Genomic DNA, 15,013 nt, shown 5'->3' on the forward strand with positions numbered 1-15,013 from the left:
GGGGTTGTGCCTCAGCAGTAGAGCACTCGCCTAGCATGTGAGAGGAACTAGATTCGATCCTCAGCACCACATAAAAATAAAGGTATTGTGTCCAACTACAACTAAATAAATGTGTGTGTGTGTGTGTAGGAATGGCATTGTGGCTCAGCAGTAGAGCGCTTGCCTAGCATGTTTGAGGCCCTGGGTTTGATTCTCAGCACTGCATATAAATATATACAAATAATTTTTTAAAATATGTATTTCATAATTTAAATAACCTTCTATGTGTAGAAATGGGAATTTTGGTCTTGCAGAGAGAAATTTTCTAATCATACCAATTACAGACTATAATACTATAATACTTCCCCTTCAAACTCCTCCCAAGTACTTCTCCCAAGCACTCTGGATGAATGAGATCAATGAAAGAACATGCCTTTTGAATGGCATGTTCTTATTCGAGCTGGGTCAGAAGACTTCTGACATTTAATCCTATTTATTGGTTCCTCAAAGGAACCAAGAGAGAGGTCTTGTGATCCCTGTCCTGGTGCTAGCCTGATGTTGCCCCAGTTCCAGCACACCTAACTTGCCATCAGACAACCACATGGCAGAGATATATATGCTCTGCAACCCAAGATGTATAAAAATGCTTACCCCACACAGTTTTATGGTTTGGGGCAGGAGCCCTATTTTTTAGAGATCTGCACTCAAGCACATACAGCTGAAATCATATGGTATCTGGGATGCAACTTAAAATTGAAAGCTGAAGTAAGAGGACCACAAGTCTAGGAAAGGATAGGGCAGGGAGGGTGAAACAACACTAGCCAAATGTTACTACCTCTCAAAGAACTTGGGAAACCAATTTTCTATTATCTCTACTTCTAGAAATTTTTTTTAATGTCCATGATGTAACTCCCCCCTCCCAAAGTAGTAAGCCCATGGGATGGCTATGCATGGTCCACAGCTCTTGTGAACACACCAGGCACAGCCCACTCAGGGAAAGGACACAAGCAGTCAAAACTGGACTCAATAGCCTAGTTCTACTTAAAAAAAAAAAAAAAAAAATATATATATATATATATATATACACACACACACACATACACACACACATACTTATATAAAGTTACATGTACACATAGGGCTGAAGAAAATACATCAATATGCCAGTAATGGCCATGTCTGGGTGGAGAGATTATGGATAACACCTTCCTGTTTTTCAATCCTCTACAATGTTATCTGGAAAGAAATAAAGTACTACACCCAAAGTCCTGAATGTACTGACCAAAACAGGAGGGACAAACAGGGCCAAGGCTGCTGTGACTGCTGAGAAGCTTCTTCCAGACTGCACTGTGCCCATCCTCTCACTTCACAATTCTTCTCCACATCTGCTCTGCCTGCTGCAACCTTCCTCCAGGGGCCTCTGCCCTGCCCACTCCAGCTGGACAGATGGGCTTCAACCCAGCCTCCAGGAAAGTCCACCCCCACTTGCTCCTTCAGAGGACTGCTCTTTCAGGCTTGGATGCTGCACCTCCCACTGTGCATTGCTTCTTAAAAGGGTGAGCACTACTTCCAACATCATCACGTTGTACCACCTCTCAAAATCAGTAAAGGAGCAGGCCTCCTTCCCTGTAGGGGTGCATTCCTGTGTCTCCCTCTCCCTTGCAAGCTTGTGCATGCATGCACACCCACACATGTGCATACTCATAAACACCAAATCCTACCACCCCTTCCTTTACAGACTCTCTCCCCTAAACCATCCTTTCCAATTCTATTGTCACTTGCACCCAGGAGGTCTCAAAATTGAGTGTGTATTCAAAATCAACAAGTGTGAGGGCACAAATGTCAAGCAAGTAGAATTCTCCCACACTGCTATAAGAATGTATACTGCCACCACTTGGGAAAACTGTTCTGTAAATATGCCAAAGGCCACATACTCCTGACCTATCCTCCCACCCCACCCTTGCCCCAACATGCACAGCCCAGAGAATTAAGTGCATGTTTTCCAGCAGAAGAAACACTGGTGCCATTCTTGGTGCTGTCTTCATGCAGCCAACAACTGGAACTAACTCCAATGTAAATTAAGAATAAAGTCAGGCATGGTGGTGCATGCCTGTAATCCCAGAGACTCAGGACGCTGAAGTAGGAGGACCAAAAATTCAAGGCAAGTCTCAGCAAATCCGTAAGCCCCTCAGCAACTTTGCAAGACCCCTGTCACAAAATAAAAAGGGCTGGGTATATAGCTCAGTGATACAGCACCGCTGGGTTCAATCCCTAGTACCCCCCCGCAAAAAAAGGGAAAGAAAAAAAAAAAGAACCCCCCCCCCAAAACCCTCCTGAATTTCACAGATATGATGCTGCATGAAAGAGGTCAGACCCAAGATCACCTGATGTGATGCTGATGACAGGAAGTTTAAGAATAAGTCAAAGGGCTGGGGTTGTGGCTCAGGGGTAGAGCACTCACCTACCATGTGTGAGGCGCTGGGTTCGATCCTCAGCACCACATAAAAATAAAGATATTATGTCCACCTACAACTAAAAAATAAATATATATATATTTTTTTAATATTAAGGGAGGTATGTTCACATGGTACACATTTGGTAAATGCAAAGTTAATGGATACACGTCTTTTTTTTTTTTTTAAGAGAGAGAGAGAGAGAGAATTTTTAAATATTTATTTATTTTTTTAGTTATTGGCGAACACAACATCTTTGTTTGTATGTGGTGCTGAGGATCGAACCCGGGTCGCACGCATGCCAGGCGAGCGCGCCACCGCTTGAGCCACACCCCCAGCCCCTAAAAAATAAATATTAAAAAAAAAAAAAAAAAAAAGAATAAGTCAAAGGTCTCCCTGGCTAACAAAGTCAGAGGAGTGGGTTGGGATTTGCCCTGGCTGTATGCAAGGGCCTATCCAAAGTGCAGATCTGGGCAGTGGCTTGCAACATGGACAAATGTGATATGTCATCAGGATTGGAGTCTTTATGTCATTCACTGTAGTAGGTATGTTATACCTTAATATAAGTACTGCCTGAAATAAGGAAGAGCTGCTGAGCCATGGGTCCCAGGACTCTACTCCATCCTTCAGTTGGGACCTGAATGGCCTCTTTTGCCTGAATTCCTACCACAGGGCACTTGGCAAGGACTTCTCTCTTGTATGAATCAAAGCAAACTGTCAATATGTAAGGGCTTCTGGTGACCCATCAGGGCTTCTGAAGGCAAACCCTGAGTTCTTTCTACTTCACAAGAGGGGATCCATCCCACACAGCAAGCAGATCCCTTTTTCAAAGGTCATCTCTGATAAGGAGGACTGAAAGGAAGCTGGAAAGAGAGAAAAGCGGAACAGAAGGGCAGGAGGGAAGAAGGGACAAGTCATTTCTCAACCAGCAAGCACTGCCCAGCCCGTCCCCAGAGCCCAGCTGACACAGGAAGAAGCAAGGGAAACAGGTTGCAAAAAGCAGTGCCCTGGAGGTGGAGGTCTTTCTAGTTTTCCAGCACTTGGCCCAGAAGCCCCTCCCATGTTGCCCTGCTAATCCTTCTCCCAGACCAAATATAAGGGGTACAGCTCAAAAGCTGCCCTACAGCCCAGTCACACTACACTCCATCTCCCTACTTGCCCCACCCCTACCCCCTAGGGCACATTCTCAGGCAGCAAGTGAAAAGAAGCTTGTGAGGCCAAGGGCTAACAGGAAGCAGGGACCAAAGGAGGTCCCAGGGAGCAAGATAGCATTCACAGAAGCATAGGAAAATGGCATAAATGAGAATAAGGCAGAAACCTGGGGAAAGGCACAGTCAAGGTTTTTACCATCCTTACAACTCTTCAAAATGGAGATGTGGGGCTTAGAGAAAAGGTTAGGTATCTCTTCCAAAGACTCACTACCCTAAATAACAGTTATTTCACCTTAAGATACTTAATTCATTCAATATAGGGTCTTTATTAACAGTCCCACATCTGAGACACAGATTCGTTATGGAAGTTGAGGTAAGCACCTCCCTGATGGAGCAGTGGTTTAGAGATGATTAAACAAGACTTGGTTCTTATTTTATTTCCTTTTATTCTCCAGAATTAGGTATTCATTTTGCTTATCTATTAAATAGAATCACCTAGAAAAAGCCCTTACTCTCCTCTGTCTTTAAATCAATGTCTAAACCTATCAGGTGGAGCACATCTGCAATCTCAGTGCTTGGGAGGCTGAGGCAGAAGGATTACAAATTTGAGGCCAGCCTGGACAACTTAGCCTGTCCAGAAATAGAAAATAAAAAGGGCTGGGGATATAGCTCAGTTGTAAAGCATCCCAGGGTCCAAAAATAAAAATAATAAATATCTCAATGAAAAAAGAGATCAAGCCGCAGGCAGTGATGCACACCTGTAAACCCAGCCTCTTAGGAGGCTGAGACAGGAGGATCACGAGTTCAAAGGCAGCCTCAGCAACAGCGAGGTGCTAAGCAACTCAGTAAGACCCCGTCTCTAAATAACATACAAAATAGGGCTGAAGATGTGGCTCAGTGGTTGAATGCACCTGAGTTCAATCCCAGTACCAAAAAAAAAAAAGAGGGGGGGTGGTCAAAATTAGAAGTGATCAGAGTTTAAGTAGCACTAATGGCCCCAACCTTGGTAGGTTATAGGAGAAGCCAGCACTGCAATAAATGTAAAAATAGCACAAATTCACAAAAAAATTTAAATATGTGAATTTCATGTCAGAAGGCACGATAAGAACTCTGTAAACTGAGGTAGTAGGAAACACTGTGAGGTGAGCCACTGGGGATCATCAAGAGGGGGTGAGGCCAAGGTTAAAACTTGACAAGGGAAGAAAGATTCCACAGGAAATGAGGTGAGCTGGCCACAATGGGGTCCAGGAAGGCACAGTGTGATACAGGATTCTTGAGCCAGCATGATAGGATTAGTTGGAAGGACAGTTTATGAATGAAAGGGAAAGGGCCTCAAACTCCTTTGCAGGGGTAGACAAAGTAGAATTGGTCTGAAACTGACAGCCTAGGTGAGGGAGGTTACCTAGGTTGAATGCAAAGCATACAGTGACTTTCCACATCACATTGCTAATTGTGGCCACCCTAGTATGGAGTCCATCATGTCAACATATTTTCAATTACAAAAGGAACGTATGTTCTTTCTTGGCAAAAATACTTTTGGATGGGTGTGGTGGCACATGCCTGAATGCCCAGCAGCTCAGGAGGCTGAGACAAGAGGATCAAAGCCAGCCTCAGCAAAACTGAGGTACCAAACAACTCAGTAGACCCTATCTCTAAATAAAATACAATATAGGACTGGGGATGCAGCTCAGGGGTCAAGTGCACCTGAGTTCAATCCCTGGTACCCCAAAAATAAATACTTTTGCACATATACATACTGAAAATTACAAGGAAAATTAAAATCACTCATCATCAGCTGATGACGCTCATTTTAAAAAACTCAGCTTATATCACACATCCTGCTTGGTGATAGGTTATTGTTAATATTTACACATTATGGAGGGCTCCCATGTCATTACCACCAGCAGCACGGAAACCATCATCTGCAGCTACAACAGTGCTAACCAAGCTCCCTCCCTCTTTGTTTCAAATGTCCCACTCAGATGATGATGAAGCAATGATCACTACATTCTCATCACCATCAAGCTTTGAACACTCCTAGGTAACATTCCAGGAGGAAATACCTTAGGAAATGGACCTTTAAGGTCACTACTAAAGGGTTTTCAAAAAAAAAAAAAAGATCCTAATTTATATGTGTCCAATTAATTTTGTTGGTCCTGCATCTTGATACAAAGTTACTGCCATCTCTAGATGAATGACTCAGGAGGTGGGCTCCCCATTACCCCAACACCCAAAAAGGCTCGTGCTGATGCTCAGGAAACCTGCCGTGGATGGATCCAAAAATCCTGTGTTACGTACTCATGGTAACAGGAATTGATACTAATTCCAAAAACATTCATCCTGTACCTGCCCTAAGGAGTTCAGACTAGTGGAAGACAAGCCTTCAAACAATGCAAGTGCAAATGAGTATCTCTTCACCTAGCATTTGAGTAGAGCAGAGAGTGGAGTGTGGGGAAGGACCAGACTCCTAGGAGGAGGACTACACAGCTCAGCCTCAGAAGAACAAGTCTTTCAGGCAGGAGAACAAACTGGATGCAGAACAGCCGGGGGCAAGAGATATGCTCATCTGAGGAACCACATCAGCCTGGTAGGATGCAGCAAGGGGTGGGGATGGAGCAGGTAGGTGCAGACCCTGGAGGAGGAATGGAGACTCAAAATCAAACCTACAGGCAAGAGACAACTACTAAAACATCCAAAGCATCAAAACAACTGGAAGGAGGGCAAATAGGAGAAACAAGAGTTGGTAACTGTCAGAAGCTGAGTGGTGGGTATATAGACAATTCTACTTGGTTTTATGATTTTAATTTTTCACCTTGAATTTTTAAAAACTCATTAGAATTCTTTACAATTTTTCCTTAATATACAACCATAATAACTGTCCAAAGGAACAATTTAATGGGGGAAGGTACCCTCTGGCCCTACCATGACACTGGCAGGTAAATAATCATATGGTTATGGACCTCCTGATCTCACAATGCCCAGCATGGATTTTCACCTAGCCACAGCCATACAGTCACAAACAGTAGTAATAGATCAAAGAACTAGGTCAGGAATGGATTTAAAGACACACAGTTATGGTAGGTAGGTGGGGTCATTTACAAAAGGAGCTCAGGGGCTGCCTGAAACATGTGGCTAGGCCCCTTTTTCCACTTTTTGGGGTACAAAAACCCATGGAGAGTTGCTAAAATTATAAACAGGAAGTCCACCCCACAATAGGCTCCTCTGTCAGAGTTACCCAGTACATGTGGCTCTGGTTAATTTCAATCTGTTCCTCCCACCAGTCCTTCAGATGGTCACAATCTCTCTTTCTAAGATTAAAAGGTAATTTGCCTCTCTTTTCTTGCTATAGTCCTATAAGCATTCATTTGTAACATTCAGAGCAATTACAAGAAGCAGTGGCTTCTTATCTTATAAATGATGAATCACATATGTCAACTCATGCCACAGGGCTTAGCACAACACATCCCTGCATTTCAGCTGCTAGTGCTTTTGCTGAGAAAGCCCCCAACTCCTGAGCAGAAAGGCTCAGGAATGAGAGTTTACTTTCCTTCAATCATGTCACTACTAGTCTAGAAGTTTAACAATCACTTCCTGATTGCCCACTGGAAGCAGTGCTATTAGGGCCCTGGCACTATAGAGGTAATCAGAGGAACAAAGCTCCTGGCTTCTGAGAGAAGATATCTAGCAATGGGTTGTACACAAACAGCTATAAGCCAGCATGCTCCCTTAAACCACCAAAGACCATGAAGAAGGCAGAGTGACTCAGCGGCCTTCCCACTGGAAAATAAAGGCCAGACTGGCATAGGGATATTGGGAGGCCCAACTGGGAATAGCCACAGGAAAAAGTCCCACTAAAACCTGTTGGCTTCTGACCCACAAGTAGGATCTGGACCTCCAAGTTTAAGGGTATACTCCCCATACTTTTGAACATCCCCTGCCCCCAGACCCTTGAAAGTTGCTGTTCCTTTGCTTGTTTTCTTTGATCCTTGTTTTGTTCCTTCTCACTAAAGAGTATTTGACTTTCTGCTTGTGTACCAGGCCAAACTCTCCATATATCCTAGGTGCAAAACCTACAGATCATTATTTCCCTTGATGCTTTACTGGAAGAGGTAGCTGACCTTTGCCCTTGGCTTACCCATGCTCTCCTGAACCCTTCCTGGCACTTCACCAGCCCCAATACAGAGCTCCCTTCACTGTGTTTCCTCCCCTCTTCATTCTGTTCAGTCCCAAAAACTATCTGCTATGGAGAGGAATAAAAGCCTCAAGAGTAAAATGGCAGGAAAATTTAATATATATATATATTTTTTTTAGTTGAAGTTGGACACAAATCTTTATTTTATTTGTTTATTTTTATGTGGTGCTGAGGATCGAACCCAGTGCCTCGCACGTGCTAGGCAAGTGCTCTACCAATGAGCCACAGCCCCAGCCCAGGAAAATTTAAAAGAACTGGGGAAATGACTGATAAAGTCCTTTCATTCACTCACTGCTTACATACTTTCTGTGAACCTACTCTGAGTTAGGCACTGCACTAGTCACTATAGCCTATAGACCAAAGACCCACTACTAGTATTAACCCAATAATCCCTCAAGAAGGCCCAATCCCACAAAGGCCAGTTCAGGGGTCTCTAAAGGTCATTTCTCCTGAGGTCTCTTCAGGAAGAATGAGTGGTCAATGAAGAGCCAATCTGAACCTACAACAGTTTTCCAACTACGCTGTCCCTACAGGCTCCTTTAAGTGTCATTGAGTCCCCTAACTAGGCTCAAGGTATCACCTTCCCTACCCAAGACTACAAAATCTCCTACCTCTGCAAAAGCACAGGAAGAAACAGAGAGCTTAGCACTGAGTTCCCAAACCTCTGTTATGGCTTGCACAGAGGTATTTCTTCATTGTCCTTCCCACTATCCCACTATCCACTATAAGACAGAGTAGGACTCCTACCCTTTCACAGATGAGGGACACAATCCAGAAAGATCAAGTAGTGCCCAAGATTACTAGGCTAAGAAGTGGAGAAAGTGGGGATTCCAGACCTTCATCACATATGCTATTTCAGGTAAAGAACACCACTATCCTATGAGAAGTGGCTCATGCAGCCCCCAGGGAAATACTTCCTCCTGCACTCTTCCAAATTGCAGAGCACTAGAGTCCCTTGGGAAACTAAAAGAGCAATTAAGGCCTATCTGAGGGGCTGGGGATATAGCTCAGTTGGTAGAGAGCTTGCCTGGCATGCATACGGCCCTGGATTCAATCCCTGGCACCAATAAAATAAAATAAAATAAGACCTATCTGAGGGGTAAACCATGTTAGGCTTTACGGGGGGCCACTTAGGAAAGGATCCTGAGTATTTGATACCGAAACAGAGAAGCTGCTGGTCATGATATCAATGGGGAGAAATCTTACCTATGAATACCTTACATTCTTGATAATACAGGTTTAAAAAATGAATAGGTACTGGGAGTATAGCTCAGCAGGAGAGTGTGTACTTAGTATGCACAACATGAACAAAATACTGTGTTCAATACCCAGCCCTTAAAGATAAATAAATAAAAAGAGACCAGGGGCAGGATGCACACCTTTTAATCCCAGCTAGTCACAAGGCTGAGGTAGGAGGACCAAAAGTTCGAGGCTAGCCTGTGAAACTTAGCAAGACCCTGTCTCAAAATAAAAGGCTGGGAGATACAGCTCTGTGACACAGTATCCCTGGTTTCAATTCCCAGTCACTGCCACCACACACATTTAAAAAAAAAAAAAAAAGGAGAGCGAGCACAAGAGCGAGCTTAGAATGTTCAAGAATTGGAAGAACCAAAGAGTCTGGAACAAGATGAGAAGACAAACTAGGCCAGGATAAGGGGTTTGAAGAGTAGGACAGCTGAAGTTTTATTGTAATGCTAAGGAAAGGTCACTGATAGGCAGTGGCATGAACCCCTTGACTGCACATCAGCCTTACCTGTGCTATTGGGGAAGGAAGGACTGGATGGAAAGAAAGTAAGGGAAAGGTTGCAGTCCAGGAAAGGCTCAGATAGGTAGACACAGTAGAGGAGGACTAAGACTAAAAAGATTCCTCACACAGGCTGTCTAATTAGAGCTCTCTTAAGCAGTCTCAACTCAAAATCCCTCCTTCTCAGTGGGAGCCTGATTAGCCTATACTTTGTTAGCTCCCTCAATTGAAACCTCCCTGGTTCTTTACTATGCTTTCTTTTTGGAGATGCTAGGGACTGAACCCGGGGCTTTGCATATGCTTCGCAAGCACTTTACCATTCAGATCTATGCTTTATTGCTTCATACACTATAAATCACTTGGGTTCAAAGTACAAATTCCAAAATAGCTGATTTTAAATAACAGCATAAACACCGGGGGAAAGTTAAAATTAAAAATGTGTAAAATACCCTCATGCAAATTATTTTTCAACCTTGTGAACACAATGAATAAAGACACCAGGAAAGTGAAACCTAGAGAAAAAAAAAAATAAGCAAACCTGAGAAATGAAAACATCCACATCACATTAGGAAGGACACCTTTGAAACTGCATACCTAGCTGTGCTAAAATACTCTCTCTCCCAAAGGATGCAGGCCCTAATCTCTGGGACCTGTGAATATGCTACATTACATGGCAAAAGGGACTCTGCAGATGTAAAAAATTCCCCCGTGAAGATGTATTTAAAGGATACAGACTTGAAGGAGAGTACCCAAATGAACCCAATTCTAAATTAAGCCATGAAAAGCACAGAATTTTCTCTAGCTGAAATTAGAGATGTGGCAGAAGTGGCCATTGCTGGAAGGGGCCACACAGAAAAGGAACAACCTCTAGGAACAAAAACTGACCCCTGGCAAAAAGCCAGGAAAGAAAGAGGACATCTCAGTCTTACAAGCACAAGGAAGTGAATTTGGCCAGCAGTCTGAATGGGTTTGGAAGCAGATTCTATTCCAGAGCCTCCAGCAAGAAATGTATACTGACAATATCTTGATTTTAGTCTTCTAAGACTCTTAATTAGGAGACCCAGTTAAGCTTACCTAAACTTCTGACCTACAGAAATAACCAGATTATAAATCTGTGTTGTTTCAAGATGCTAAATGTGTGTAATTTTTTTGTAGCAGTAGTGTAAAAATACACAAGCGGCAATCTGGCAAAAAGAAAATGCAGGGTGTGGTAATGCATGCCTATAACCCCTGCAACTCAGGAGGCTGCAAGGAGGAAACCAAGTTCAAGGCCAGCCTCAGCAACTTAACAAGACCCTTACTAATAAGGGTGTTAACTTAATAAGACCCTTAACTCAATTAAAAATTAAAAAGGGCTGGGGATGTAGCTCAGGGGTAAGGAACCCTTGAGGGTTCAATCCCCAATAGGTGCCCCTCACAAATGGAAAAGGAACAACTTCAGATCTCCTGGAAGCACAAGGAAACTGAATTATGAAGTATCCATTGGTTGATCTCAACAGCAAAAGGAAACTTTTCAATGTTCCCCCAGCCCTCTGACACTTCTCCAGCCCTGTCTCCTGACTGGTGATGGGGGTTATCCTTTGAGATTTCACCTAGAAGTAACTCAAATGCTTCAATAAAATGCTGTTCAATGATTCTGCAACGTCTGCAGACCTCTCCAGAGGCTATGCTGTGGTGATACCAAGAAGCCACTATCACTACAGTCCCCACTTCTTCCACAGTACTAAGGTTTCCCAGCATTCAGCCAGCTTCCTTTCTTCCACACTGTTTCATCCCACCCCCAGTTAGTCATCCAGGATTGTCCACAAGCTTCCCTTTCTCTGGAATCCTGTCTTCCTCTTTCAGTTTCTACCCTAAGCAGGCCTTTATAATCTCCTGTCTAATTAAGTAATCCCACCACGATTTTACAGATAAATGTGATAGGCAGTAATCTAGCAGAGGGGAAAACAGGATGAAGGACAGGTGTGTGTCCCCCAAGAGCTTAATAAAACTCCCCAAACAGCCTAAATGCCTATCTTCTGTCCTTGATTCATTTCCAAGGACTCAGGGGATCTTCCCAACACGACCTGCATTTCACCACCTCAAAGTAGGCCACTTATCAAATACAGGCTAAACTCCTTAGCACAACACTCCCAATCATTAACGTGACAGCACTGGATCATCTCATCCATTATCTCCAGGACCTCCTTACTCCCCAACCCTAGAACTCTCAGCCCCAACAAGGTCCTTTATGCAATTAAGTGCTCTCATTTCCCCAATCTTCTGCTTGGAATGGTAGTATTTCACACTCCTACATGCCTTGCTAGGACTCAAGTTTGTTCATCACCTACTCCACAAGGGTGCTCCTGGTCAGCTAACTGCGACTTTGCAAGAAGCCCCTGCAGCACCCACAGCCTAAGGGAGCACTGCAAGGAACTGTTCCTCTACTGACAGTTCCATCTCCCAGGGCAGTGGTTGTGTTTCTGGCAATTCTGTGGTGAGCACAACTCTCCAGTAAGCTCAGTTAAAAACTGCTAAATTAAACAAGTACTCAGTGGTGAGGCACTGGAGTTCCTTTGGGAGGAGACACCAACTCCAGTTCTCACCCCCTCCTCCAGAATCAAAGATCACTTCCTGACAGCCGCTTCCTGCCACTCTTTGGCCAAGTTCCTACTACTCTGACGGGTCATCCTTAGCTTCTCAGTCCCTACCGCCCACAGTTCACACACACACACACCCTCACTTTCTTGCCCTCCCCATGTATATTACATATACCGCCCCCCCCCCGAAAAAAAATTCTGAAGTGCTTTCCTGGAAGAGAAACCTCGAAACGCCTGGTAAAACCACTACGGGCTGCCTCTTTCCCTTTCCGTATCCAGTGTGAACCAAAGCGGGGGAAAGTCCGCACCCAAAGCACACAAGTGACGAATGAGAAAACCCAGGACGGTGACTCATAAACCAAGGCTCGATGGTTTGCAGAGTTCAGACCTGGAAAGCTAACAAGCAGCCTTACCCACCAACAGAGGAGGTAACCACCGAGGGCCACGCCCTTGGGCTCACGAAAGTCGTGAGTACCTTTCATCTCTAGGTGCCCTGGAGACCCCGCAGGTTCCCGGGCCGGGATCTAGAACTGGGTCCAGCCTCGGCCTCGCCCCCCGCGCGAGAAAGGAATGTCCGGCCATCCAGTCCCCCGCCTCGGCCCCGGCCCCTACTCACATTTGACTAACCAGCTTCTGCCGGAAGGCGGCGCTCCGCCAATCTGTCTCCTGCCCCGATACGTCCATGCCGGTAACTCAGTTCCCACAAGCCGCGTCCCACCCCTCCTCCTCCTCCTCCTCCGCCGCCGCCGCCGCCGCCGCTGCTGCCTCTACCGTAGAGCCAGGCCCAAACCCGGAAGACGTCCGCGGAACCTTGGCCGCACCGGAAGTAGAACATGTATTGTGGGAAATGGAGTCACGCGCGAGGGCCTACGGGAAATGGAGTTCTCCTTACCTGTTGTTAACTTTCCCAGACCCTGGCATCAGGGAGTCACGCGCCCTCTCCCGGAGCGGCGGTCTTTCGTGGCCTATACAGTAAGTCTCTGGAGTTGGAGAGCGTGGTTGCTACATGAACTCCCAGTGCTGTCCGCTGGAGGGGCTGGCCTTTAACATTTTCTATGACCCTACTGTGTTTTGGCCTCATCAAGTCCTTGAGGTCTGAATCCTTCAGGAATAGCCAGACAAACTGCCAGTCAGATGTCTTCAGCAATTCTTGGGAGAGGGTCTTTCTTTTTTTCTTTTTTGGGGGATCGAAGCCAGGGGTACTTTACCACTGAGCTACATTTCCAATCCCTTTAAAAAATTTCAAGACAGGATCTTGCTAAGTTGTCCATACTGGCCTCGAACTTGTGATCCTCCTGTCTCAGCCTCCCTAGTTACTGCTCCAGAGAGAGGGTGCTTCTTTATCAAATAGGTGTGAACACCAATTGTGTGAAAGGTTCTGTTCCCTGCCTTCCTGTGACTGCCAGAACTGTGTCTGAGGAGTGAGTTACCAGAGACTCTCATGATGCTTCTTTCCATTGGACCTGTAATCTCAGATTCCACCATGGCTTTATTTTGTGACAAACTACGTTTGTTAATTTTCAGAGTCTTCATATTGAGCTTTCTTCTTGTCCCTGTTATAGAGAACACATTCAGCCCAGTTGGTCCCTGGAGGACTCACATCAAAACAAAGTGAGTGGGAGGCCGAATGAGAGGATTCTGGGGTTCTGAGTATAATTTTATGAGGATAAAATTTCTCCACATTGGACTGATGGACTTATCTTGTGCTCATAGGTGGGGGGTTGGGGGTGGTGTGAGGTGACTTCACAAGAGCAAGGTAAATACAAATTTGACCTTCAGAGAGTAAGTATACTGGCACCTAATAATGCACACTGAATTCTAGGCCCCATCTGGACTATGTAGACCCCTTGTCTCTTAGCCTTAGGCAGGAAAAGGGTGGGGTGGGAGGGGTGTGACCAAAATCCCCAAAGGAGCCGCTCTTGCCATCAGAGTTTCAGATCTTGCATTGATGTGAAAGCTTTTCACATCTTCAGACTTTTTTGCTATCATTCTCCCAAAATAATTTGTAAAAAATTATACCTAGGTGTGATCAACTTGTCCTGGTTTGCCTGGGATTTTGCAGGTTTTAGTTCTGAAAGTGCTGAGTTCCTGTAACCACCTCAGCTCCAGGCCAACCAGAATGATTGATCAATTATCTGCACCACCCCGCTTATATATTTTTTAATTGTGATATAATTCACATACCATTGAGTGGTTCGAGATTTTAGGAAATCCTTTTTCTTTTCGTATTGAGGATTGAACTCAGGGACACTTTACCACTGAGCTATATCTCTGGTCCCTTTTATTTTGTGACAGGTTCTCACAGAGTTGCTGAGCATCTTGCTGAGATCCTGACATTGGCCTTGAACTTGCAATCTTCCTGACTCAAACTTTCAGTTAGCTGGCTGGGATTATTAGCATGCACCACTGTGCGTGGCCAGTTCACCTTTTTTTCTTTTTAATTTACTTTTTTGTGTATTTTTTATTTTTTGTTTTAATTAACTGTACATGATAGAATACATTTATGCATTTTGATATATCATACATAGATGGGATATAATTTCTCATTTTTTCTGAGTGTACATGTTATAGAATCAAATTGATCATACAGTCACATATATACATAAAGTAATAATGTCTGTTTTATTTTTATTTTTTTTTTTAAGATGATAAGCCCTTCTAGGGCACACTTTTTTTTTTTTTTTAAAGAGAGAGTGAGAGAGGAGAGAGAGAGAATTTTTAATATTTATTTTTCAGTTCTCGGCGGACACAACATCCTCGTTGGTATGCGGTGCTGAGGATCGAACCCGGGCCGCACGCATGCCAGGCGAGCGCGCCACCGCTTGAGCCACATCCCCAGCCCCAATGTCTGTTTTATTGTACTTGCCCTCCCCTTCCTATCCCCACGTCCCGTCCCCTCCCCTTCCCTCCCTTCA

At 44.5% G+C, this 15,013-nt stretch overlaps 1 protein-coding gene across 12 annotated transcripts in view; it reads right to left on the reverse strand.

Annotated features, from left to right (window-relative positions):
- Positions 1-12,810, reverse strand: part of Med15 (mediator complex subunit 15) — a 79,665-nt gene extending 66,855 nt beyond the window's left edge. For 11 of the 12 annotated variants that reach the window (XM_077796168.1, XM_077796165.1, XM_077796167.1 and 8 more), the window contains exon 1: positions 12,715-12,810. In XM_077796168.1, coding sequence (XP_077652294.1) covers positions 12,715-12,782 — 68 coding nt within the window. In that variant the 5' untranslated portion in view covers positions 12,783-12,810. The remainder of the gene's footprint in view (positions 1-12,714) is intronic. The other variant, XM_077796166.1, reaches the window with a different exon arrangement.
- Positions 12,811-15,013: the final 2,203 nt, after the last annotated feature.

Source organism: Urocitellus parryii, chromosome 3, assembly GCF_045843805.1.
Source record: "Urocitellus parryii isolate mUroPar1 chromosome 3, mUroPar1.hap1, whole genome shotgun sequence".
Classification (NCBI taxonomy): domain Eukaryota; kingdom Metazoa; phylum Chordata; class Mammalia; order Rodentia; family Sciuridae; genus Urocitellus; species Urocitellus parryii.